We start from the raw sequence: 25,857 nt of genomic DNA on the forward strand, positions 1-25,857 counted from the left end.
AGTATCGGGTAAATCACACAAAAATTTTTGTAAAGTAATCATGATAAAAATCGAGGCGCATTCATAAACCACAGGGACAGGAGTATGTTATTTTATAACTTTTAGCGTCTTACCATCTGCACAATATTCGTAACATATTTGACGCTTCGGTAGTTTCGGAGATTATCTGTCTAATAAAAATCAACACAGACGGCAGACACAGACAGACAGGCGGAAACGTCGTCTAGGGGTCATGAAACGTCAAGAAAACATAAATGTAGGTATTCGCCCGTTAGACTCTATTACAATACTTTAGCTTACGCTCGGTAAGTAAAAACACTACTTAGTTTTAATACATTTATACATATATATTTATATATAAATGTCTAGTAAATTTAATTGTTTATCTATTAACTAATTTTTTAACCAGTGTATCAAAGAAGGATTTGATCCAAATATTTAAAAAAAGGAGAAATGACACCACATTAAAAAAAATGATCGAAATTTAAAAAGAATGAATTTTTGATGGGATTTATCGGAGAAAATTTAAATCAAGTTTTTCGCTTCCAAAGTTAATCGTGAAATGTTGTTATAAAATTTATATTTTTTAGATGTCAAGGGTAAAAACTCACATAAATCACAAGTGCAGCAATAAGTTATTTTATAAAATTTAAAGTTATTGGCGTCATCAAATGGGGGGGGGGGGGACAACGGAATGGATTAATAAAGCACAAGTGCAGGAGAATGTTATTTTATAAAAATTTAAAAAGTATTGTGTTGATGTATTCAATATTTTGGACTAAGATTAACGATTTATCATGCTTACGATAACTTTAAAACGTTTGCAAAATGTTATTTACACAATTTTGATTCTTTTTTATAAAATATATGATCCGGGGAACAGTTTTAGAAATATTCGGTTTGAAGATGATTTTTTCAAAATCCAAAAAATTGCAATATTTCAATGGGCGATTCTGTAAATATGGTAGTACTTATGGAAGAAATGAGGCCGAAACTACAATAACTGGGTGTCGAAATCTACAAAATAATGTCTTTGGTTAAGTTTCGAAATTTGGAGTTTTTTTAGCGTTGATTCGACCACTTGATAAAACAAAATTCAATCTTGATCTCACAGTGCATAAAATAAGCCAATGAAATTAAAAAGTGGAGGTGGATGGGGGGTTAGTTTTACATTTTTTGTCAGCATTCCACTAATCATCTAATCTAATAAAATGAGCCACCAAGAAGAAAACGGGGTGGGTGGGCGGGGACACTTTGATTTTTTTAAGCCTTGATTCGACCACTTGACAAAATAAAATTCAATTTTCATTCCATAGTAAATAAAACAATCCAACGAAATTCAAAAAATTCAAATATGAAGGTGGGCGAGGTTATTTTTACATTTTTTATTAAGATTCCACTAATTATCAATGTAAAATCCACTTCTCGTCCAATAAAATGTAAAAAATCTGGATGTTTAGGGTAAAAACTCATTTATAATGGATTGATTTAGTTCGGGTGAGGGGTTTCTTTAAAACCACTTAAGGGTGAGTGAGTGTGTGCGTGTGTGGAATGCCTGAGGGAAATTAGGAGACAAATACAGGACTTTTTGTTTTTAAATCCCAAAGAAAATAATGAGTTGGTAACGATTATTTTGAAGTTCGCGGGATTTCGTTGTACATCAGAATTGATTTCCATAATAATTCGACTATTATATTAATGGTTGAAGCAAATTTTTGTGTTGGCAATTCTGAATTACTAGAGGCAATGTTGTCAATTTTGGAATAAACGTGATGGCATCTACTGACTGGACACCGTAAATTTCAATTTGACTCTCATGTATACCACCATAAAAAAAGGGAGGGTGGGCGGGGCTTCATATTTACTTATAAAAATAGCACCGTACCAACTTAAAATAAAAATAGGGAAGACTGCTATTTTAGGGTGAAAATTCACATTAATTATGGAATATACGTGATTAGAAGACGGCAGATAGATTAAGACTTGGCACCACTAAATTTCAATTTGACAATCATGCCACCATAAAAAAACAGGGTGGGTGGGCGAGACACCATATTTTTTACAAAAGCAGCATAGTACCAACTTACAAAAAAAAAGAATAGAGACGACTGCCATTTTAGGGTGAAAATTCACCTCAGTTACGAAATAAAAGTGATTAGAAGATGGCAGATAGACTTGGATTTGACACCACTATTTTTCAATTTGGCAGTCATGTGTGCCACCATATAAAACCGGGTGCTGCCATTTAGGGTGAAAATTGGCCACTGCTTTTAATTCACATATCCTAGTTGTCAATCATGGAATAACTGTGATTAGAAGATGGTATCTACTAACTCGACACAATAAATTTCAATTTGACAATTATTTATGTCACCATAAAAAAGGGTGGGTGGGCGGGCCATTATATTTTGACTTCTAAGTAAGCTAAGGAAGGATAGTAATCGAGTCCATCGGTTGAATTGACACTTTTATGTTTTCTCGACATTTCATAACCCCTACAGTACGAAAAAAGTAGTCCCCCGTTTCCGTCTGTCTGTCTTTCTGTCTGTATCTATTTTTATTAGACAGTTGTTTCGCTTAACGTTCAAATTTTCGCAAAAACAATTGCACGGTATAATAACGTTATCTTTGTTTTTTTTAACATCTAGAGTTTTCTTTCAACAGGAAAGTTAAACATGTTTTCAGTTTCTTGTTGGGAAAAGAAGACTTCGTATATTAAGAAAAAATGGACAAAATATAAGGCCCGCCCACCCACCCCTTCTCAATTGTGATGAATGTTTTCTGCATCATCAGTTGAAGGGCGGAGTTTAGTTTGCAAAATCTTCATTTCTCTACAAAAAATTATCATACGAAATGTGTTTTTAAAATGGTAGAATTTTCAGAAAAATATTGATGTTACAATTAAACTCCGCCCTTAAGTCTGATTAGGTTGATTAAGATTGGGGTGGGTGGGGCTTCATTTTTGTTTGTTTTTTTTTTAATATATAGTTTTCTTTCAACAACAGGATAGTCAGACATATTTTCAGTTTCTTGTTGGGGAAAAAAAAATCTGGATAGACACACATGCAGACAGACAGACACCCAGAAAAATTTGCTAAAAAATTCTGGTGCTTCTTCGACGTGCTAATTACAAAGATATAGTTCCAGGGCAAAACTTTTTAAATTCTCAATTTAGAAACATTTTTCAATCCAAAAAATTGCAATATTTCAATAGATGATGCTGAAAAAATGATAAAAGTTATTTATCAAAAAAATGAGGCCACAACTAAATTCTGGACGTCGATATCTATAAGAAAATGTCTTTGATTAAGTTTCGAAAGTGCTCGAAAATTGACCAAAATTTTCATTTCTTGAAAAATTTTGTTTTTGAAAAGTTGCCAAAAATGACCCAAAAAACTGTATAAAAAAAATCGACGTGCTAATTATGACGATATAGCATGATCATGGTCCCGGGGGACGGTTTTATAAATATTCGGTTTGAAAATCAATATTTTAAAAAATCTAAAAAAAATTTCTGAAGCTCGAAATCTGCAAAATAATCTTACAAAAAATTCTGAGATCCAGATTTCAATATGCCGATTCTCAAAATATAGCGTGCTTATGGTCTCGGGGCGAAATTTTAGAAATACTCGGTTTTGCCTTTTTTTTAACATACGTAGTCTTCTTTTCACAAGAAGAAACTTAAAACATATTTAAAACAGAAACAATAAATTTTGCAATTACGCTCCGCCCCTCGATCTAACAACGAATCGAAAATTCATTACGATTGAGATCCAGACAGATGGTGTGGCTTACCTTTAGGATTTTTTTTTTTACTTAATACGTATAGTTTTTTTGAGTAACACAATCACTGAAGAACACGTTTCATATGGTAATTGTAGAAAAATACGGATTTTGGAATTAAACTCCGCCTTTTGGTCTGACAACCAATGAAAATTTCATCACAATTGAGATCGGAGCGAGTATGGGGCTTAGTTTTTGGCTCTATTTTTAACTTAACATACGCGGTGTTCTTTGAACAACTCGATACTTAAAAAGATGTTTTCATGAAATTTCTTATAGAGAAATAAGGATTTTAAGCTCCACCCACTTGGCTAAGAATGAATAAAAAAAATCATGACAATTGAGATAGGGCGGGTGGGCGGCACATATATTTTGCCTTTGTTTTTTTAATATACATAATTATCTTTCCATAAAATTTACTTTAAAACAAGTTTAAAATGGCAAATTTTTATAGGGAAAAATGGATTTTGCAATTACACTCCGCCCCTCTATCTGGCAACGAATGAAAAATTCATATCCATATTTTCTGTTTTAAATCTGTTTTAAGTTTCTTGTTATGAAAAGAAGACTCGAATTTTTGAATTTGGATTTTTCTAAATTCGAATTTTCAGTAATTTTCACTTTTGGATTTTTTAATTTTCAATTCATTAGTTTTTCGATTTTTCAATTTTGCGGTATTTGAGTTTTGGGATTTTAAAATTTTTAGATTTTTCGGTATTCCGATATTTCACATTTTTGTAATCCCGATTTTTTTTACTCTTCAATTTTTAATTTTTCGACTGCATTTTTCAATTTTTCATTACTTTAGTTTTTGGGATTTTTCAGTTTTTCGATTTCTCATTTTTTTTCTCAATTTTTAATTTGATTTTTCAATTTTTAGCGTTTCTAAATTTTCGTTTTTTTTGAGTTTGCGATTAATCAATTTTTCGAATTTAAGGTTTTTCAATTTTTCAGTTTTTCCAATTTTTCGATTTTTCAATCTTTCCAATTTTAATTTTCTTTACTTTTCGATTTCTGGATTTTTCAATTTTGCCATTCTTCAGTTTTAGACTATTCAATTTTTTACTGTACAATTTTGGGAGTTCTCGAATTTTTCAGTTTTACGATTTTCAATCTTTGTAATTTTTGTTTTTTTTCAATTTTTGGCATTTCTAAATTTTCGATTTTTCAATTTTTCCATTCTTCAGGTTTAAGCTTGCCAATTTTTAACTCTTGGATTTCCCAAATTTTGATTTTTCGATTTCAAATCTTTGATTTTTTTTATTTGTCGAGTTTTCGATTTTCAATTTCTAGATTTTCAATTTTTGATTTTAGATTTTGCAATTTTTTGATTAGCAGTTTCACTGAGTTTTTAATTTTTCGATTTTGAGGTTTTTCGATTTCCAATTTTTCTGTTCTTATTTTATAATTTTTCTTTTTTTTCATTGTGAAATTTTTAATTTTTGGGTTTTCCAAACTTTCGATTCACAATTTTTTTTCCATTTTTGAGTGTTTCCATTTCACAATTTTTTGTTTTTTCAACTTCTCGACTTCCAGATTTTTCTGTTTTTCATTTTTTATTTGTTCCTCGATTTTACGATGTGCAAATCTTTGAGTTTTCATTTCAAAATTTTTCAGTTTTTTGATTTTCTAATTTTTGGATGTTCATTTTAGAATTTGCAATTTTTTAATTTTGCAGTTTCACCCGAGTTTTTAATTTTTCGATTTTTCAGTTTTACAGTTGTTCAACTTTTCGTTTCGGTTTTTTATTTTCTATATTTTTTCATTGTGAAATTTTTCAATTTTTGGGTTTTCCAATTTTTCGATTTTTGAGTTTCTCGGTTTTAGTTTTCCGATATTTATTTTCTTTAATTTTTCATTTCTTCGAATTTTGGATTTGCAATTTTCCGTTTCGTTTTTTTTTCTTTAATTTTACAATTTTTCCATTTTTGAGTGTTTCCATTTCACAATTTTTTGTTTTTTCAATTTCTCGACTTCCAAATTTTTGTTTTTCCAATTTTTCGATCTTTTCAATTTTAATTTTCTTTACTTTTCGATTTCTCGATTTTTCAATTTTTTTACTGTACAATTTTGGGAATTCTCGAATTTTGATTTTCGAATTTTTCAGTTTTACGATTTTCAATAAATTTTTGACATTTCTAAATTTTCGATTTTTTGATTTCTCGGAATTATAAATTTTGGGAATTCTCGAATTTTCGATTTTTCAATTTTTCCATTCTTCAGTTTTAAGCTTGCCAATTTTTAACTCTTGGATTTCTCAAATTTTGATTTTAGATCTTGCAATTTTTTGATTAGCAGTTTCACTGAGGTTTTAATTTTTCGATTTTGAGGTTTTTCGATTTCCAATTTTTCTGTTCTTATTTTATAATTTTTCTTTTTTTCATTGTGAAATTTTTCAATTTTTGGGTTTTCCAAATTTTCGATTCACATTTTTTTTTCCATTTTTAAGTTTGTTGGTTTTTAGTTTTCCAATGTTTTTTATTTTCCTTAATTGTCCCATTTTTGAGTGTTTCCATTTCACAATTTTTTGTTTTTTCAACTTCTCGACTTCCAGATTTTTCTGTTTTTCATTTTTTATTTGTTCCTCGATTTTACGATGTGCAAATCTTTTGAGTTTTCATTTCAAAATCTTTCAGTTTTTTGATTTTCTAATTTTTGGATACTAACTTAAGAATTTGCAATTTTTTAATTTTGCAGTTTCACCGAGTTTTTAATTTTTCGATTTTTCTGTTTTACAGTTCAATTTTTCGTTTCGGTTTTTTATTGTCTATATTTTTTCATTGTGAAATTTTTCAATTTTTGGGTTTTCCAATTTTTCGATTTTTGAGTTTCTCGGTTTTAGTTTTCCGATATTTATTTTCTTTAATTTTTCATTTCTTCGAATTTTGGATTTGCAATTTTCCGTTTCGTTTTTTTTTCTTTAATTTTACAATTTTTCCATTTTTGAGTGTTTCCATTTCACAATTTTTTGTTTTTTCAATTTCTCGACTTCCAAATTTTTGTTTTTCCAATTTTTCGATCTTTTCAATTTTAATTTTCTTTACTTTTCGATTTCTCGATTTTTCAATTTTTTTACTGTACAATTTTGGGAATTCTCGAATTTTGATTTTCGAATTTTTCAGTTTTACGATTTTCAATAAATTTTTGACATTTCTAAATTTTCGATTTTTTGATTTCTCGGAATTATAAATTTTGGGAATTCTCGAATTTTCGATTTTTCAATTTTTCCATTCTTCAGTTTTAAGCTTGCCAATTTTTAACTCTTGGATTTCTCAAATTTTGATTTTAGATCTTGCAATTTTTTGATTAGCAGTTTCACTGAGGTTTTAATTTTTCGATTTTGAGGTTTTTCGATTTCCAATTTTTCTGTTCTTATTTTATAATTTTTCTTTTTTTCATTGTGAAATTTTTCAATTTTTGGGTTTTCCAAATTTTCGATTCACATTTTTTTTTCCATTTTTAAGTTTGTTGGTTTTTAGTTTTCCAATGTTTTTTATTTTCCTTAATTGTCCCATTTTTGAGTGTTTCCATTTCACAATTTTTTGTTTTTTCAACTTCTCGACTTCCAGATTTTTCTGTTTTTCATTTTTTATTTGTTCCTCGATTTTACGATGTGCAAATCTTTTGAGTTTTCATTTCAAAATCTTTCAGTTTTTTGATTTTCTAATTTTTGGATACTAACTTAAGAATTTGCAATTTTTTAATTTTGCAGTTTCACCGAGTTTTTAATTTTTCGATTTTTCTGTTTTACAGTTCAATTTTTCGTTTCGGTTTTTTATTGTCTATATTTTTTCATTGTGAAATTTTTCAATTTTTGGGTTTTCCAATTTTTCGATTTTTGAGTTTCTCGGTTTTTAGTTTTCCGATGTTTACATTCTTTAATTTTTCATTTCTTCGAATTTTGGATTTGCAATTTTTCGTTTCGGTTTTTTGTTTTCTTTATTTTTACAACTTTTCCATTTTTGAGAGTTCCCATGTTACAATTTTTTTGTTTTTTCAATTTCTCGACTTCCAAATTTTTCTGTTTTTCCAATTGTTCAATTTTTTACTGTACAATTTTGGGAATTCTCGAATTTTGATTATCGAATTTTTCAGTTTTGCGATTTTCAATCAATTTTTGGCATTTCTAAATTTTCGATTTTTTGATTTCTCGGAATTACAAATTTTGGGAATTCTCGAATTTTCGATTTTTCAATTTTTCAATTTTTCCATTCTTCAGTTTTAAGCTTGCCAATTTTTAACTCTTGGATTTCTTTGATTTGATTTTTCGATTTCAAATCTTTGTTTTTTTTATTTGTTCAGTTTTCGATTTTCAATTTCTAAATTTTCAATTTTTGATTTTAGATTTTGCAATTTTTTGATTAGCAGTTTCACTGAGTTTTTAATTTTTCGATTTTGAGGTTTTTCGATTTCCAATTTTTCTGCCCTTATTTTATAATTTTTCTTTTTTTCATTGTGAAATTTTTCAATTTTTGGGTTTTCCAAATTTTCGATTCACATTTTTTTTCCATTTTTAAGTTTGTTGGTTTTTAGTTTTCCAATGTTTTTTATTTTCTTTAATTTTTCATTTCTTCAAATTTTGCAATTTTTCGTTTCGGTTTTTTATTTTCTTTATTTTTACAATTTTTCCATTTTTGAGTGTTTCCATTTCAAAATTTTTCAGTTTTTTGATTTTCTAATTTTTGGATGTTAATTTTAGACTTCGCAATTTTTTAATTTTGCAGTTTCACCGAGTTTTTAATTTTTCGATTTTTCAGTTTTACAGGTCTTCAATTTTTCGTTTCGATTTTTTATTTTCTATATTTTTTCATTGTGAAATTTTTCAATTTTTGGGTTTTCCAATTTTTCGATTTTTGAGTTTCTCGGTTTTTAGTTTTCCGATGTTTATTTTCTTTAATTTTTCATTTCTTCGAATTTTGGATTTGCAATTTTTCGTTTCGGTTTTTTGTTTTCTTTATTTTTACAATTTTTCCATTTTTGAGTGTTCTCATGTTACAATTTTTTTGTTTTTTCAATTTCTCAACTTCCAAATTTTTCTGTTTTTCCAATTTTTCGATTTTTCGATCTTTTCAATTACAATTTTTTTGTTTTTTCAATTTCTCGACTTCCAAATTTTTCTGTTTTTCCAATTTTTACAATTTTTTACTGCACAATTTTGGGAATTCTCGAATTTTGATTATCGAATTTTTCAGTTTTACGATTTTCGATCAATTTTTGGGAATTCTTGAATTTTCGATTTTTCAATTTTTCCATTCTTCAGTTTTAAGCTTGCCAATTTTTAACTCTTGGATTTCTTTGATTTGATTTGATTTTTCGATTTCAAATCTTTGTTTTTTTTATTTGTTCAGTTTTCGATTTTCAATATCTAGATTTTCAATTTTTGATTTTAGATTTTGCAATTTTTTGATTAGCAGTTTCACAGAGTTTTTAATTTTTCGATTTTGAGGTTTTTCGATTTCCAATTTTTCTGTTCTTATTTTATAATTTTTCTTTTTTTCATTGTGAAATTTTTCAATTTTTGGGTTTTCCAAATTTTCGATCCACATTTTTTTTCCATTTTTAAGTTTGTTGGTTTTTAGTTTTCCAATGGTTTTTATTTTCTTTAATTTTTCATTTCTTCAAATTTTGCAATTTTTCGTTTCGGTTTTTTATTTTCTTTATTTTAACAATTTTTCCATTTTTGAGTATTTCCATTTCAAAATTTTTCAGTTTTTTGATTTTCTAATTTTTGGATGTTAATTTTAGACTTCGCAATTTTTTAATGCAGTTTCACCGAGTTTTTAATTTTTCGATTTTTCTGTTTTACAGTTCTTCAATTTTTCGTTTCGGTTTTTTATTTTCTATATTTTTTCATTGTGAAATTTTTCAATTTTTGGGTTTTCCAATTTTTCGATTTTTGAGTTTCTCGGTTTTAGTTTTCCGATGTTTATTTTCTTTAATTTTTCATTTTTTCGAATTATGGATTTGCAATTTTCCGTTTCGGTTTTTTGTTTCCTTTAATTTTACAATTTTTCCATTTTTGAGTGTTTCCATTTCACAATTTTTTGTTTTTTCAATTTCTCGACTTCCAAATTTTTCTGTTTTTCCAATTTTTCGATTTTTCGATCTTTTCAATTTTAATTTTCTTTACTTTTCGATTTCTCGATTTTTCAATTTTTTACAGTACAATTTTGGGAATTCTCGAATTTTGATTTTGGAATTTTTCAGTTTTACGATTTTCAATCAATTTTTGGCATTCCTAAATTTTCGATTTTTTGATTTCTCGGAATTATAAATTTTGGGAATTCTCGAATTTTCGATTTTTCAATTTTTCCATTCTTCAGTTTTAAGCTTGCCAATTTTTAACTCTTGGATTTCTCAAATTTTGATTTTTCGATTTCAAATCTTTGTTTTTTTTATTTGTCGAGTTTTCGATTTTCAATTTCTAGATTTTCAATTTTTGATTTTAGATTTTGCAATTTTGTGATTAGCAGTTTCACTGAGTTTATAATTTTTCTTTTCTTCTTTGTGAAATTTTTCAATTTTTGGGTTTTCCAAATTTTCGATTCACAATTTCTTTTTCCATTTTTAAATTTGTTGGTTCTTAGTTTACCAATGTTTTTTATTTTCTTTAATTTTTCATTTCTTCAAATTTTGCAATTTTTCGTTTCGGTTTTTCATTTTCTTTATTTTTACAATTTTTCCATTTTTGAGTGTTTCCATTTCACAATTTTTTGTTTTTTCAATTTCTCGACTTCCAAATTTTTCTGTTTTTCATTTTTTATTTGTACCTCGATTTTTCGATGTGCAATTCTGCGTGTTTTCAACGTATATTAAGAAAAAGGAAAAATATGTACCCCGCCCACCCACCCTATCTCAATTGTGATGATTTTTTTTATTCATCGTGAACCAAGGGGGTGGAACATAAAATCCTTATTCTTCTACAAGAAAGTTCATGTAAAACATGTTTTTAAGTATCGTGTAGTTCAAAGAATACTGTGTAGATTAAGTAGAAAATAACTAAGTAAGAAAAAAAAATGCATGATAATTGCTAAACCCAAGTCCAGGGGTACGTTATACAAATTCAGGAAGTTTTTAATATGTACTATACGAAAATCACACGAGTTTTCGCAGCGTCAACGTGTTTCTACTTACATAGCGCCGTCATCAGTTTTCGAACGTTCGTCAATGACATGATGTTTTTCGTGACCAACTTGTCGGCGATGTAGCAGAAGAATACTGACGCGATGTAACTGCAGATGAAGGGGGCGCCGGAGAGGAGGCCGTTCTGGAAAAAGCAAATAGTTACAAAATTTCTAAAAAGGGAGGGGTCATAGTTGCTATACTACACGTGCAGACAATGTGACACTGTCTTTCTGAAAAAATCCAGTTTTCGCTATTTTACCAAAAAAATTGTACCAAAATGTACGTAAAACGGTGCTGACTTAGTTAAAATGACAGTAGGCAGAAAAGATTTCTCAACAAATGTTTGTTGAATAATACCCACGCAGAAAGTTGGATTTGCGTCATAAATGTTACGTTAAATGCCAGCTGGTAAAATTAATATTATACCTGATAATAAATTATTGATTAATTTCATAAGAGATAAAAGATTAACTTCAAATTGTGATTTAGATACTTTTTGAATAGAAAGCGTAAGTTTGTAAATTCAATTCAGTTATTTATTTAACAATTTTATGTACATGCGACTCCTTCAGAACGTATTTCTTGTATAAAACCTAGTTCGTGGATATTCAGGACGCCCTGCACGCTTAGGCTGGTTAAGTCAGACTGTGTTCGTACAATTGTGGATTAATTTACCTAAAACTAGCAAGCAGGAATTGCCCAAATAGCGTTCGACAAGCCTACAATGAACTTCATAAAATTTGAAAACGACTTTAATTTGAGACACCTCAAAACTACTAGCAACCATTTCCGTGTCTTAATAAAAATGCATCCCAAAAACGAGTACTACATATATTAGAAAAAACCATAACCGGCTGTGTGTCAAACCTGGTTCGCGACTTGGAAAACCTTGCAATATTTTCAAGTTTATAGTAAAAAAATAATAGTAATAATAAAAAAGTGCGTTTTTACCCATTTTTTTACCATGAAACGCACTCACCTTCTCGATACTAAATCCCAAAATACTCTTCATATACTTCGGCCCCGGTATAATGAACGTATAATGCACCCAAATCCTCCCAAACGTGGTAACTCCGATTGACCAGGCATGCGGTGACGTCAAAATGGCCTTCCATGGCACTCTTTGTTTTCTAGTGGCAGCATATGTATTAACCGTGTTCTCTTTGATGTACTGCTGTTCGCGCAAACTTATCCGTGGATGCATTTCCGGGCTGTCGAAAGCCAACAGATACCATATTCCACACCACAGGACCCCAATGGAACCCGTGGTGTAGAAGACGGATCTCCAACCGAGATGGGCAATCAGGAAACCGCACAAGGGGTAAGTTACGCCGATGCCGATGCTGAAACCTACGACATAGTGCGTAGTGGGCGGGGCTATTAGAGGAGGGGCTTAGGGTGGGTTACCTTGGAAACTCGACATGAAGCGGCTGCGCTCCGGGACGGGGATCCAATGGCCGACGAGGGCGTACATCGCGGGCCAGGTTAGACCCTGTAAAAAGAAAAATCAAATTATGTACAATTAATTCCAATATACACTTTAATGATAAGTAATATGAAGCCACAGCCAAAAGTTAGTTTTTGTTTTTGTCATTACATTTTATAAAATCATCATGATTTTTATCTTCTTGTTTTGTCTAATCACCTTCATAACTGGAAATAAAATCTTGATAGCATTGTCACGAGTTAAATTACAATGCAACAACTGCACATTCATATTTCATGCTAGCGACACTTCTTATTTTGGACGTGCTGTGGTAAGTGGGTGAGTCGGGTTTTACGTTATTTATTAGTCTCCTCCAAGAAATTGATGACGTCATCTTAATAATATTAAATGTACCTCATTTGAATGTATAATATGACACGTTTTTTGATGTCGGTGATTTAATAACCCACTCGTATTTTTAACTTTGTATGTATTGTTCTTAAACAACCCAGTTTGTATCACTAAATTTCACAATGTATCAAAATAAGATTGATGCTCCGCCTATTTGCACAAGCTCCGCCCACCCACCCTTTTCTATTTCAGTTTCTGATTTAATTTGCTTTGAGACAAACGCGGATCTTGATTGACAAATAGTGGAATTGTTTGTTATGTAATTTACGAAACAACCGGTGAAATTCAATCACACAGACTTTATTTGTTTTAAGATAATCTGCATACGTAAAGCTGAAAATGGCAGTGGGCAAAAGTCAAGGAGCTTCATTAACGATATTTAGCGATTACGTCATCATTTTTTATAGAGGATGCATAAGCAGATTTGGGTTAGTGCAATAGTTGTGTAAATTTGGAACTTTTGTGGTGAAAAATAGGCATACAGGATGAGATACCAACGAATTAACACCTATTAAATTAAAAGATAAACCAAGTGCATCACTTTCAGCCAGACGCTTATTTTTAATTCAAATAATGACCAGTCACTGATTAAATAAATGAGATTTCTTTGTATTCACATCTGTTTTAGTTATGGAATCTTAATGTATGATAATTACAGTAGTTGACATCTTTGACCACCGTGACTATTAATTAACATAGACGGATTCGGTTTAGGAGTAACAGACTTTACCATCATGACTGGGCACAAATTTCTATACCCACATGGGCCGGGTGTACACGACTCATTTTTTTAATTAATGTTTAGTTCACATGGAGACTTTGGATCACTTTTATGGTGTTCGCACCACTCTGTTCATAAAAGTTTATATTCTCATAATTAGTGTCATTTCTGGCGAAACAGACATTGGGTGCGCGTGTTTAGTGCATATTAATTGGCAATTTTATTTTTCTTTTTTTTTTTGGTATTTAAGTATTTAAATTTTTCGTGTTTCCATTTTCCCGAAATCTAATTTTCCATTTTTAAGTTTTAAATATCTCAATTATTTTTCAGGTTCTCTATTTTTAATTTTTGGTTTTTTGGTTTCTGGATTTTTAATTTTTCGATTTTGCAATATTTAGATATTTAAACATTTTGTGTTTTCAGTTTACCGATTTGTTTTTTCGATTTTTCGGTTTTTTAATTTTTCTTTTTATCAATTTTCCCATTTTTCAGTTTTTAGTTTCTTCAATTCTCCGATTTTTCAGTTTGTTGATTTTAAATTTTTCAATTTTTCACTATTTTTTTTAACTTTCCAATTTTTAGATTCACATTTCTCGTGTTTTCAGAATTTCGCTTTTTAATTTTTCAATTTTTCAGTTTTTAGTTTCTTCAATTCTTCGATTTTTCAGTTTCTTTATTTTAAATGTTACATTTTTTCAATTTCTCGTGTTTTCAGTTTTTCGGCTTTCCCCATTTTCGAATTTTTTGGATTTGATTTTTACTTTTTCAATATTTACGTATGTATGCAAATTTTTCGTATTTTCAGTTTTCCGATTTTTAATTTTTTCGACTTTTCAGTTTTTAGAATATTTTATTTTCGATTTTTGGCTTTTTATTTCTGCGATTTTTCAATTCTTAGTTTCAATCCTTCGATTTTTCATTTTCTCGACTTTTGATTTTTCGATTTCACAATACTTAGGTATGTATGCAAATTTTTCGTGTTTTCAGTTTTCCGATTTTTATTTTTTCGCTTTTTCTGTTTTTCGATTTTTCATTTTTCCATTTTTGTTTCTTCAATTCCTCAATTTTTCAAATTTTTGATATTCCAAATTTCCATGTTTCCAGTTTCTCCAATTTTGCTTTTCCATTTTCCAATTTTTGTTTATTTTATTTTTGGTTATTTAATTTTTTGGGATTCGAATTTTTGGTGTTTTCAGTTTTCCGATTATTCATTTTTTCGACCTTTCAGTATCTCAAATTTTTAATTTCTCCATTTTTCAATTTTTAGAATTCAGGTTTTCATATTTTCGATTTTCTCGATTTTTCATTTTTGCGATTTTTCAATTCTTAGTTTCTTCAATTTTTTTATTTCTGATTTTATTTTTCAATTTTTAGCTATTTATGTATTTAAATTTTTCGTGTTTTCAGTTTTCGATTTATGATTTCTTGAATTTTTCGATTTGCATTTTTTCGATTTCACAATACTTCGATTTAAATTTTTTCGCTTTTTCAGTTTTTAGTTTCTTCAATTCTTCAATATCTCAAATTTTCGTGTTTTCAGTTTCTCGAATTTTGATTTTCCATTTTTCGTGGTCAGTTTTTCGGCTTTTCCATTTTCGAATTTTCATTTATCTGATTTTTGTTTTTCAATATTTAGCTTTTTAAATTTTGTGTTTTCAATTTCCCGATTTTTCATTTTTCAGACTTTTCAGTTTCTCGAAATTTTTACTTTTATTTTTTCATACTTTTGAGTTTTGGATTTTTCAATTTTCAGCTTCTTCAATTCTTTGATTTTTCCATTTCTCGACTTTTGATTTTTTATTTTTCAATTTTTAAGTATTTAGGGATTTAAAGTTTTCGCTTTTTCAATTTTTCTATTTTCAGTCTCTTTAATTGTTCGATTTTACAGTTTCTTTATTTTTAGTGTTACGATTTTTTTATTTTTAGTTTAAATTTTTCGGTTTTTCGAGTACAATTTTTTTTATTTTTCAGTTTTTGGGTATTTCAATTTTTCATTTTTCAGTTTTTAGTTTCTTTAATTGTTCGATTTTATAGTTTCTTTCTTTTTAATGTTAGGATTTTTTTATTTTTAGTTTAAATTTTTCGGTTTCTCGAGTACAATTTTTTTGATTTTTCAGATTTTGGGTATTTCAATATTTCGTGTTTTCGGTTTCTGGAATTTTGATCTTCCATTTTCCAACCTGATTTTTCAATATTTAGGCATTCAAATTTTTCGTGTTTTCAGTTTTCCGATTTTTCAATTTCTCGAAATTTGTATTTTTTCATTTTTCGATTTTTCGATTTTTATTTCTGCGATTTTTCAATTCTTAGTCTCTTCAATTTTTCGGTTTTTCAATTTCTCGACGATTTTTTACTTTTCAATTTTTAAGCATTTAGGTATTTAAATGTTTCGTGTATTTAGTTTTTCCATTTTTCATTTTTGGATTTGCATTTTTTCGATTTCACAATACTTCGATTTAAATTTTTTCGCTTTTTCAGTTTTTAGTTTCTTCAATTCTTCAACATTTCAAATTTTCGTGTTTTCAGTTTCTCGAATTTTGATTTTCCATTTTTCGTGGTCAGTTTTTCAGCTTTTCCATTTTCGAAGTTTTATTTATCTGATTTTTGTTTGTTCAATATGTATTTAGCTTTTTAAAGTTTTTGTGTTTCCAGTTTCCCGATTTTTCATTTTTTCGACTTTTCAGTTTTTCGAAATTTTTACTTTTATTTTTTCATAATTTTGAGTTTTGGATTTTTCATTTTTGCGATTTTTCAATTTTTAGCTTCTTCAATCCTTTGACTTTTCAATTTCTCGATTTTTAATTTTTTATTTTTCAATTTTTAAGTATTTAGGGATTTAAATTTTTCGCTTTTTCAATTTTTCATTTTTCAGTTTTTAGTTTCTTTAATTACTGTTCGATTTCACAGTTTCTTTATTTTTTCGGTTTTTCAATTTCTCGACAATTTTTTATTTTTCAATTTTTAGGTATTTAGGTATTTAAATGTTTCGTGTATTTAATTTTTGGATTTCACAATACATACTTTGATTTTTATTTTTTCGCTTTTCCATTTTTAAGATTTTTTATTTATCCATTTTTCAGTTTTTAGTTTCTTGAATTCTTCGATGTTTCAGTTTCTTTATTTTAAATGTTAGAACTTTTGTTTTCAGTTTCTCGAATTTTGATTTTCCATTTTTCAATTTTTAGGCATCTCAATTTTTCGTGTATTTTTTTATTTTCTCGTGTGTTTTTCATTTTCTATTTTTCAGTTTTTCGATTTGTAATTTTTCAATTTCACATTATTTCAATTGTCCAGTTTTTCGTTTATTCAATTCAATTCAGATCGAAAAATTAAAAATCAAGAATTTGAAAAATGAAAAATTTAAACTGAAAACTTAAAAAAACTTTTATAGTTACAAAATCTCAAAACTTAATAATTTTAAATTCTGGGAAAATTATAAAATCGACAAATTTCCAAATTAACAATCGAAAAATTCAGATATGAAAGTTTTTAAGACCTTTTGATTGTCCCGCATAAAATGTTTAAGTACTTTAACTTAATTATACAGGATCTTTCTAATTTCTTGAAGTGAAACACCCTGTATTTTATAACATTTTCACACTTATCTCTACGAAGTTTTTTAGATGAGTTTTTTTTTTTAAATCAAATTTGTTCTAACAGTTTTTTAGGACTTACTCTTAGGTTAAACCCCAAAACACCTGATATTAAAAGAAAGCTTACTTTGAGAAAAGTTATAAAATTTTATAAAATACAGGATGATGAGGTGACAAAATTCTAAACCTCCATTTTAAAAACGGTGGAGCTGTAAATTTGTATAATTATGACCGTTTTTCTCGATTGAATGATCTAAATTTTTCAAAATAGGATACAGATTTTTCTAATTAAAAAAAAACAGCTCTATACAGAATGACTTTGCAGTGAAGAACAATATCATTTTAAATTCCTGTTTTCGTAAAAATTATTGATTTATTATTACACACCTCACTTTTTTACGCTAATTAGCATTTTTTGTCGCATTATCAAGGAAACAAGTCCGCCATATATTGTTTCGATAACATCAAGGTTAAAACCATAACTCGCTTTTGATATCACATGAAGTCACCAAATTTCACGAAAAAGCAAAAAATTAGTCGTCATGATTTGCAAAATAACCCAATTTTCACAATCTTTTTATCTCCGCAATAATTAAGCCTTCTCACCGGTGACCTTATCTGATTCAACAATCGAAGTAAAAATCTCACGCCACGATTATCGATAATAGATAAAAATACGAGTACAATCATTGTCGGCAATTTAACACCACCCAAACTTTATCAGAACTTGTACTTTGTACAGGCACCTCAAAACGTCAATTTGGAAGAACTTGACATCGATCTTCAAAAAACAGACGTCGACCTTAGCCGACAATTCGCCGCATTTGTACGAATCCATAATAATCAAATTTTGTTGCGTTATTGTGTTTGTGACTTGCAAAATTCGGTTTTACTGATAACGTCACGCTTACGTCGCATAAAAAATTAATAGCATTGCAAGTGTCATTTACACACAAAAATAAATATAAATTTCGTGTTTTCAGTTTTCCCATTTTTAATTTTTTCAACTTTTCAGTTTCTCGAATTTTTTATTTTCCATTTTTCAATTTTTATATTCCGATTTTTCATATTTTCGATTTTTGGCTTTTTATTTCTGCGATTTTTCAATTTTTAGTTTCAATCCTTCGATTTTTCAATTTCTCGACTATTGATTTTTTTATTTTTCAACTTTTAGGTATTTTCGTATTTGAATTTTTCGGTTTGCATTTTTTCGATTTCACAATACTTCGATTTTTATTTTTTCGATTTTTTATTTTTCCATGTTTTCATTTTCTCGAATTCTGGTTTTCCATTTATCAATTTTTAGGCATCTCAATTTTTCAATTTTTCAGTTTTTCGGTTTTTCCATTTTCGAATTTTTATTTATCTGATTTTTGTTTTTCAATACATATTTAGTATTTAGCACAAAATTGATTTTTTGTATTTTCAGAGTTTGGATTTTTCAAATTTCGATTTTTCGGATTCTCGATTTTTAATTTTTCATTTTTTTAATTTTAAATAGCTCAATTTTTCATTTTTAATTTCTCGTGTTTTTGGTTCTTCCACTTTTCCGTTTCTGGAATTTTAATTTTTTGATTTTTCAATGATAGTTATTTAAACTTTTTCTGTTTGAGTTTTCCGATTTTTATATTTTTTCGTTTTTTCAGTTTCAAAATTTCTAATTTTTCTTTTTATCAATTTTCCCATCTTTAATTTTTCGATCTTTCGATTTTTAGTTTCGTCAATTTTTCTATTTTTTGAGTTTCTTGATTTTAAATTTTTCAATTTTTCACTTTGTCGACTTGATTTTTTTTTATTTACCAATTTTGAGATATTTCAATTTTTCGTGTTTTCCAATTTTTCGGCGTTTCCATTTTCGAATTTTTTTATTTGACTTTTGATTTTATCATATTTAGGTATTCAAATTTTTCGTGTTTTCATTTTCCCAAAATTTAATTTCCCGTTTTTAATTTTTAAGTATCTCAATTTTTCAGGTTCCCCATTTTTAATTTTTGTTTTTTTGGTTTCCGATTTTAATTTTTTGATTTTTCAATATTTAGATATTTAAACTTTTTGTGTATTCCGTTTATTTTTTTAATATTTATTTAATATTGTTTCGATTTTTCAGTTTGAAGATTTTTAATTTTTCTTTTTATCGATTTTCGCATATTTCAGTTTTTAGTTTCTTCAATTCTTCGATTTTTCAGTTTGAAGATTTTTAATTTTTCTTTTTATCAATTTTCCCATATTTCAGTTTTTAGTTTCTTCAATTCTTCGATTTTTCAGTTTGGTGATTTTAAATTTTTGGATTTTTCAATTTGTCGACTTTATTTTTTTTTACTTTTCCAATTTTTAGATTTTTACATTTCTAGTGTTTTCAAAATTTCGCTTTTTAAATTTTACATTTTTCAATTTTTAGTTTCTTCAATTCTTCGATTTTTCAGTTTCTTTATTTTAAATGTTAATTTTTTCAATTTTTCGTGTTTTCAGTTTTTCGGCTTTTCCCATTTTCGGAGTTTTTTGTATTTGATTTTTGCTTTTTCAATACTTAGGTATGTATGTAAATTGTTCGTGTTTTCAGTTTTTCGAATTTTTAATTTCCGATTTTTTAAATTATTAGATTCCAATTTTTCATATTTTCGATTTTTGGGTTTTTATTTCTGCGATTTTTCAATTCTTGGTTTCAATCCTTTGATTTTTCAATTTCTCGAATTTTGATTTTTCGATTTCACAACACTTCAATTTCTATTTTTTCGCTTTTTCTGTTTTTCGATTTTTCATTTTTCCATTTTTGTTTCTTCGACTCTTCAATTTTAAAATTTTTGTTAATTTTACTTTTGATTATTTAATTTTTAGGAATTCAAATTTTTAGTGTTTTCAGTTTTCCGATTATTCATTTTTTCAACTTTTCAGTTTCTGGAATTTTTTATTTCTCCATTTTTCAATTCTTATTAGTCTTCAATTTTTTGATTTCTGATTTTATTTTTCAATTTTTAGTTATTTACGCATTTAAATTTTTCGTGTTCTCAGTTTTCGATTTTTGATTTCTTAAATTTTTCGATTTGCATTTTTTCGACTTTACAATACCTCGATTTTAATTTTTTCGCTTCTTCAGTTTTTAGTTTCTTCAATATTTCAAATTTTCGTGTTGAGTTTTTCGGTTTTTCCATTTTCGAATTTTTATTTATCTGATTTTTGGTTTTCAATATTTAGCTTTTTAAATTTTTTGAGATTTCATTTTTTTTTCAGTTTCACGAAATTTTTACTTTTATTTTTTCATACTCTTGAGTTTTGGATTTTTCATTTTTGGGATTTGTCAATTTTTAGCTTCTTCAATTCTTTGATTTTTCAATTTCTCGACTTTTGATTTTTATTTTTCAATTTTTAAGTATTTAGGGATTACAAATTTTTGGCTTTTTCAATTATTCATTTTTCAGTTTTTAGTTTCTTTAATTGTTCGATTTTACAGTTTCTTTATTTTTAATGTTAAGATTTTTTTATTTTTAGTTTAAATTTTTCGGTTTCTCGAGTACAATTTTTTTGATTTTTCAGGTTTTGGGTATTTCAATTTTTCGTGTTTTCGGTTTCTGGAATTTTGATCTTCCATTTTCCAATCTGATTTTTCAATATTTAGGCATTCAAATTTTTCGTGTTTTCAGTTTTCCGTTTTTTCAATTTCTCGAAATTTGTATTTTTTCATTTTTCGACTTTTAGATTTTTATTTCTGCGTTTTTTCAATTCTTAGTTTCTTCAATTTTTCGGTTTTTCAATTTCTCGACGATGTTTGATTTTTCAATTTTTAGGTATTTAGGTATTTAAATGTTTCGTGTATTTAGTTTTTCGATTTTAATTTTTTCGCTTTTTCAGTTTTTAGTTTCTTCAATTCTTCAATATTTCAAATTTTCGTGTTTTCAGTTTCCCGAATTTTGATTTTCCATTTTTCGTGGTCAGTTTTTCGGCTTTTCCATTTTCGAAGTTTTATTTATCTGATTCTTATTTTTCAATATTTAGCTTTTTAAAGTTTTTGTTTCCAGTTTCCCGATTTTTCATTTTTTCGACTTTTCAGTTTTTCGAAATTTTTACTTTTATTTTTCCATAATTTTGAGTTTTGGATTTTTCATTTTTGCGATTTTTCAATTTTTAGCTTCTTCAATCCTTTGATTTTTCAATTTCTCGACTTTTCATTTTTTATTTTTCAATTTTAAAGTATTTAGGGATTTAAATTTTTCGCTTTTTCAATTTTTCATTTTTCAGTTTTTAGTTTCTTTAATTGTTCGATTTTAGTTTCTTTATTTTTTCATTTTTCGATTTTTAGTTTTTTCAATTCTTAGTTTCTTCAATTTTTCGGTTTTTCAATTCCTCGACGATTTTTTATGTTTCAATTTTTAGGTATTTAGGTATTTAAATGTTTCGTGTAATTAATTTTTCGATTTCACAATACTTTGATTTTTATTTTTTCGCTTTTCCATTTTTAAGATTTTTTATTTATCCATTTTTCAGTTTTTAGTTTCTTGAATTCGTCGATGTTTCAGTTTCTTTGTTTTAAATTTTAGAATTTTAAAAGTATTTCGTGTCTTCTGTTTCTCGAATTTGGATTTTCCATTTTTCAATTTTTAGGTATCTCAATTTTTCGTGTATTTTTTTATTTTCTCGGGTTTTTTTCATTTTCTATTCTTCAGTTTTTCAATGTGCAATTTTTCAATTTCACATTATTTCAATTGTTCAGTTTTTCGTTTATTCAATTCAATTTAGATCGAAAAATTAAAAATCAAGAATTTGAAAAATACAAAATTCTAAACATCCACTTAAAAACGGTGGAGCTGTAAATTTGTATAATTATGACCATTTTTCTCGATTGAATGATCTAAATTTTTCAAAATAGGATACAGATTTTTCTAATATAAAAAAAAAACAGCTCTAAACAGAATGACTTTGCCGTGATGAATAATATCATTTTAAATTCCTGTTTTCGTAAAAATTATTGATTTATTATTACACACCTCACTTTTTTAACGCTAATTAGCATTTTTTGTCGCATTATCAAGGAAACAAGTCCGCCATATATTGTTTCGATAACATAAAGGTTAAAACCATAACTCGCTTTTGATATCACATGAAGTCACCAAATTTCATGAAAAAGCAAAAATTAGTCGTCATGATTTGCAAAATGACCCAATTTTCACAATCTTTTTATCTCCGCAATAATTAAGCCTTCTCACCGGTGACCTTATCTGATTCAACAATCGAAGTAAAAATCTCACGCCACGATTATCGATAATAGATAAAAATACGAGTACAATCATTGTCGGCAATTAAACACCACCCAAACTTTATCAGAACGTGTACTTTGCACAGGCACCTCAAAACGTCAATTTGGAAAAACCTGACATCGAACTTCAAAAAACAGACGTCGACCTTAGCCGACAATTCGCCGTATTTGTACGAATCCATAATAATCAAATTTTGTCGTGTTATCGACTTATCGTGTTTGTGACTTGCAAAATTCGGTTTTACTGATAACGTCACGCTTACGTCGCATAAAAAATTAATAGCATTGCAAGTGTCATTTACACACAAAAATAAACATTAACAGGGAGAAAGCGGCTTGTCTCCAGGTTTTACGACCACCTATAATACATGACCGCAGCCTTGCCACAGACAAGGTGACATGGTCTAATATTTGCAATCATTATTCATAGAACCCGAGGCTCAATTTCGCATAAATACGAGTAATAAAGTTTTATGGATAATGATTTTTTAATGAGCTACATAACGCTAATCAAGTGCTAAGTGTACTTTACGCTGTAGATAATTGCTTTTCTTCGTATTTAATTTGGGCGTTACGTATTTAAATAACAAACATTTACGTCTATTTTGCACTAAAAGCCTTATAAGATTCACTTAAGTTTTTATGTCGCACGAACAGGAAGAACGAACTGGTAGGTATGCTAATTTCGTTTGGAGGTTTTACGCAAACTGCAAATATTTACGATTTTCTTGGACTACGTTGTGCGTGAAGATTATTTTCTAGAACCCATAAACTAAGTGAATCTGGGTGTGATAAACAAAAATGTTTACTAACAATAAGGGGATTGTAATTGACTACCACAAGCTCTGCGGTTTATCTACCCACATCCAATATTTGTAACAAGTCCCAGTCAAGGACTTCGTACTACTTCATTGGTTATTTGAATACAACATAAATTATTCAAAAAAGCGAAACACGATTCATTATTTACAGGAAAAAATGTATCTGGGAATAATTGCGGTCAATAAATCAATACAAATTAATTTCACTTCATTATCTCATTATTCACGATCTGGTTGTCGAAAAAATGTTGGCAACTAGTAGTTTAACGGGCGTGAATGAAGTTTCTCGATGCGTAATTTTTTCTACAGCTGCATTTTAACAATAATGTAAACACGGTCAGATTTAATAACTTGTTGTTATTGTTAATAAAAAATCCATTTTTTTGTCTGCTGTCTGTTATTCTTGTTGCAATATTTGTTATAAATAGTTGTACAAGCGTTTCTTACAACACCTTCACTACTTTATTTATTTACAAGATAAGTTTGTACTTGAATCAATAATATTAATCCCGACTGTTTTAAATTTCACGCTGAGGCCTAGTTATTGTCCAGCCTTGCTTACAAGGTTTCAATTACAACTAGCAAAAATACATATAAACATTTTATTGGATTAGGTCAAAAAATGGTTGAAGTGAACCACTTTAAAAGTGCTATAACGAATATTCCGTTTCTCGTTTGATTATTATCAATGTTTGCGTAATCTGAGAGCGTTTTCCACGAATTTTTCTTCATTTTTTATCATGTTCCATATTTTCTAAAGGTACTTATCACTAACACTCAAAATAGTATCAATTTGTGTTTAATTCAATCTCTCATTTTCGTTGAATTGAAGATTGTAGAAAAAAAATCTCGTAAGTGTACAAAAATGTTATTGTTATTATACTTCGAATTTTTTTTATCGATTGAAATAAATGAAATATTGTCACAAAAAATGTATGCGCGACTTCTAAATTTGTTTAAAATCACTATTTGTCTATGTTTTGTAAAATTATCTATCACAACATAATTAGTTGCATTGAAAAAAAGATCCTAGAAAATATTTTCGTTGAACTGAAGATCGTAGAAAAAAAATATGTCTGTGCTAGGCTTACAAAATTTTTTAGCACAATGTCATTTTTAGTTTCTTTGCAAGACTTCAATTTTACACGAATCCACCGGTCATTTCTTGCGCTTGTTGCATAATGACTATTTATTACACTCAAGTGAAATAAAGGCTATATTACTACATCTTCGCAAAAAAATGTGTCTTAAAATTTATTTCAAATGAACTGCCAAAATAAGACTTATGTTAACAAGTACTAGCCCTGCCCACCCGCCTTTTATATTCTCAGAGGGTAGGACTTGGCTAAGATAAGTCTTATTTTGGCAAATGACATATCCTCTGTGAAAATAGGGGCGGGTGGGGGCTAGTATTTGCTCAGATAAGACTGATTTTGGCAAGCGCCATACCTCTGAGAAAATAGAGGGCGGGTGGGCGGGGCTAGTACTTGCTCAGATAAGATTGATTCTGGCAAACGCCATACCCTCTGGGAAAATATGGGGCGGGTGGGCGGGGCTAGCACTCGCTAAGATAAGATTGATTTTGCCCCTATTAAACTTGTTAAATTGCATATTTCCATAATAAGGAGTTAAATCTGATTGGATATTTATTTTTTAACAACTCAGTTATTAATTTTTCTGAGACACCCTGTATAAGCAAATTTAAAAAATATTATTTATATATTAAAAATAAAATAAATCACAAGTACATATATATTTTGCACATTTAAGATAGGATATATGTATTCAGCAATATTTTGAGGTGACGTCATCATTTTTTAGGGGGGGATGAGCAAATACATTTTGATCAAAAATTTACCATGCTTATGATAACTTTAACATCTCCAAGATTTCAAAGGATTCGGTTTTGCAGTTCCTGATTAAATCAATTAAATAAATTCAAATTTTTTTGAGTCAACCTGTTTAAGCTAATTTAAAAAATATGAATGCAGTGATAAATTGAGACGACGTCATCAATTTTTTGGAGGGGATAAGCAAATATACTTTGATTAAAAATGTATTATGCTTACCATAAATTTAAAACATCTACAAGATTTCAAACATTCAGTTTGGCAGATTCAAAATTAAATTGCAAAATGATTTTTTATAATTTTGATTTTTTTCCAAAAATTTTGACGTTTTGGGTAAACAACTGTAATTCCAATTGGAGAAATGACTGAATTTAGGCGTACTGTACAACAAAAAAATTGATAATTGAACAATCGAAAAATTGAAAAATCCCAAAACTGAAACATCGAAAAATTGAAAAATCAAAAACCTGAAAAATCGAACAATTGAAAATCGTAACATCGAGAAATCGATCAAAGTATCGAAAAATAGAAAAACCGGAACAACGAGAAATCGATCTAAATATCAAAAATTTATAAGTCGAGAAGTCGAAAAATCAAGAATTTTAAAAACCGAAAAGTTGTAGGATTGAAAAATTAAAAATTGGAAGACTCGAGAAATTTTAAATTGAAAGATTCAAAAGTTGGAAATAATGTATTTATATAAAATTGAAACATCGAAAAAGTGGAAAATTAAAATAAAAAACCGAAACGAAAAATTAAAAATTAAAAACTCGAGAAACTCAAATCGAGAAAGTGAAAGATTCAAAAGTTGGAAAATTGAAAAACTGAAGAAACAAAAAAATGAAAAATTGAACAATCGATAAATTAAAAAATCGACAA

At 28.1% G+C, this 25,857-nt stretch overlaps 1 protein-coding gene across 2 annotated transcripts in view; it reads right to left on the reverse strand.

The window, feature by feature from the left end:
* LOC135142676 (putative inorganic phosphate cotransporter) overlaps positions 1-25,857 on the reverse strand; it is a 33,754-nt gene that overhangs the window by 3,530 nt on the left and 4,367 nt on the right. For both annotated transcript variants that reach the window (XM_064074425.1, XM_064074426.1), the window contains 3 exons: positions 12,316-12,400; positions 11,888-12,258; positions 10,918-11,050 (listed from right to left, as the gene is read on the reverse strand). In XM_064074425.1, the coding sequence (XP_063930495.1) occupies positions 10,918-11,050; positions 11,888-12,258; positions 12,316-12,400 (589 nt within the window). The remainder of the gene's footprint in view (positions 1-10,917; positions 11,051-11,887; positions 12,259-12,315; positions 12,401-25,857) is intronic.

Source organism: Zophobas morio, unplaced genomic scaffold (assembly GCF_036711695.1).
Source record: "Zophobas morio isolate AGI-343-1 ecotype UQ-CSIRO unplaced genomic scaffold, CSIRO_AGI_Zmor_V1 ptg000049l, whole genome shotgun sequence".
NCBI classification, from domain to species: Eukaryota; Metazoa; Arthropoda; class Insecta; order Coleoptera; family Tenebrionidae; genus Zophobas; species Zophobas morio.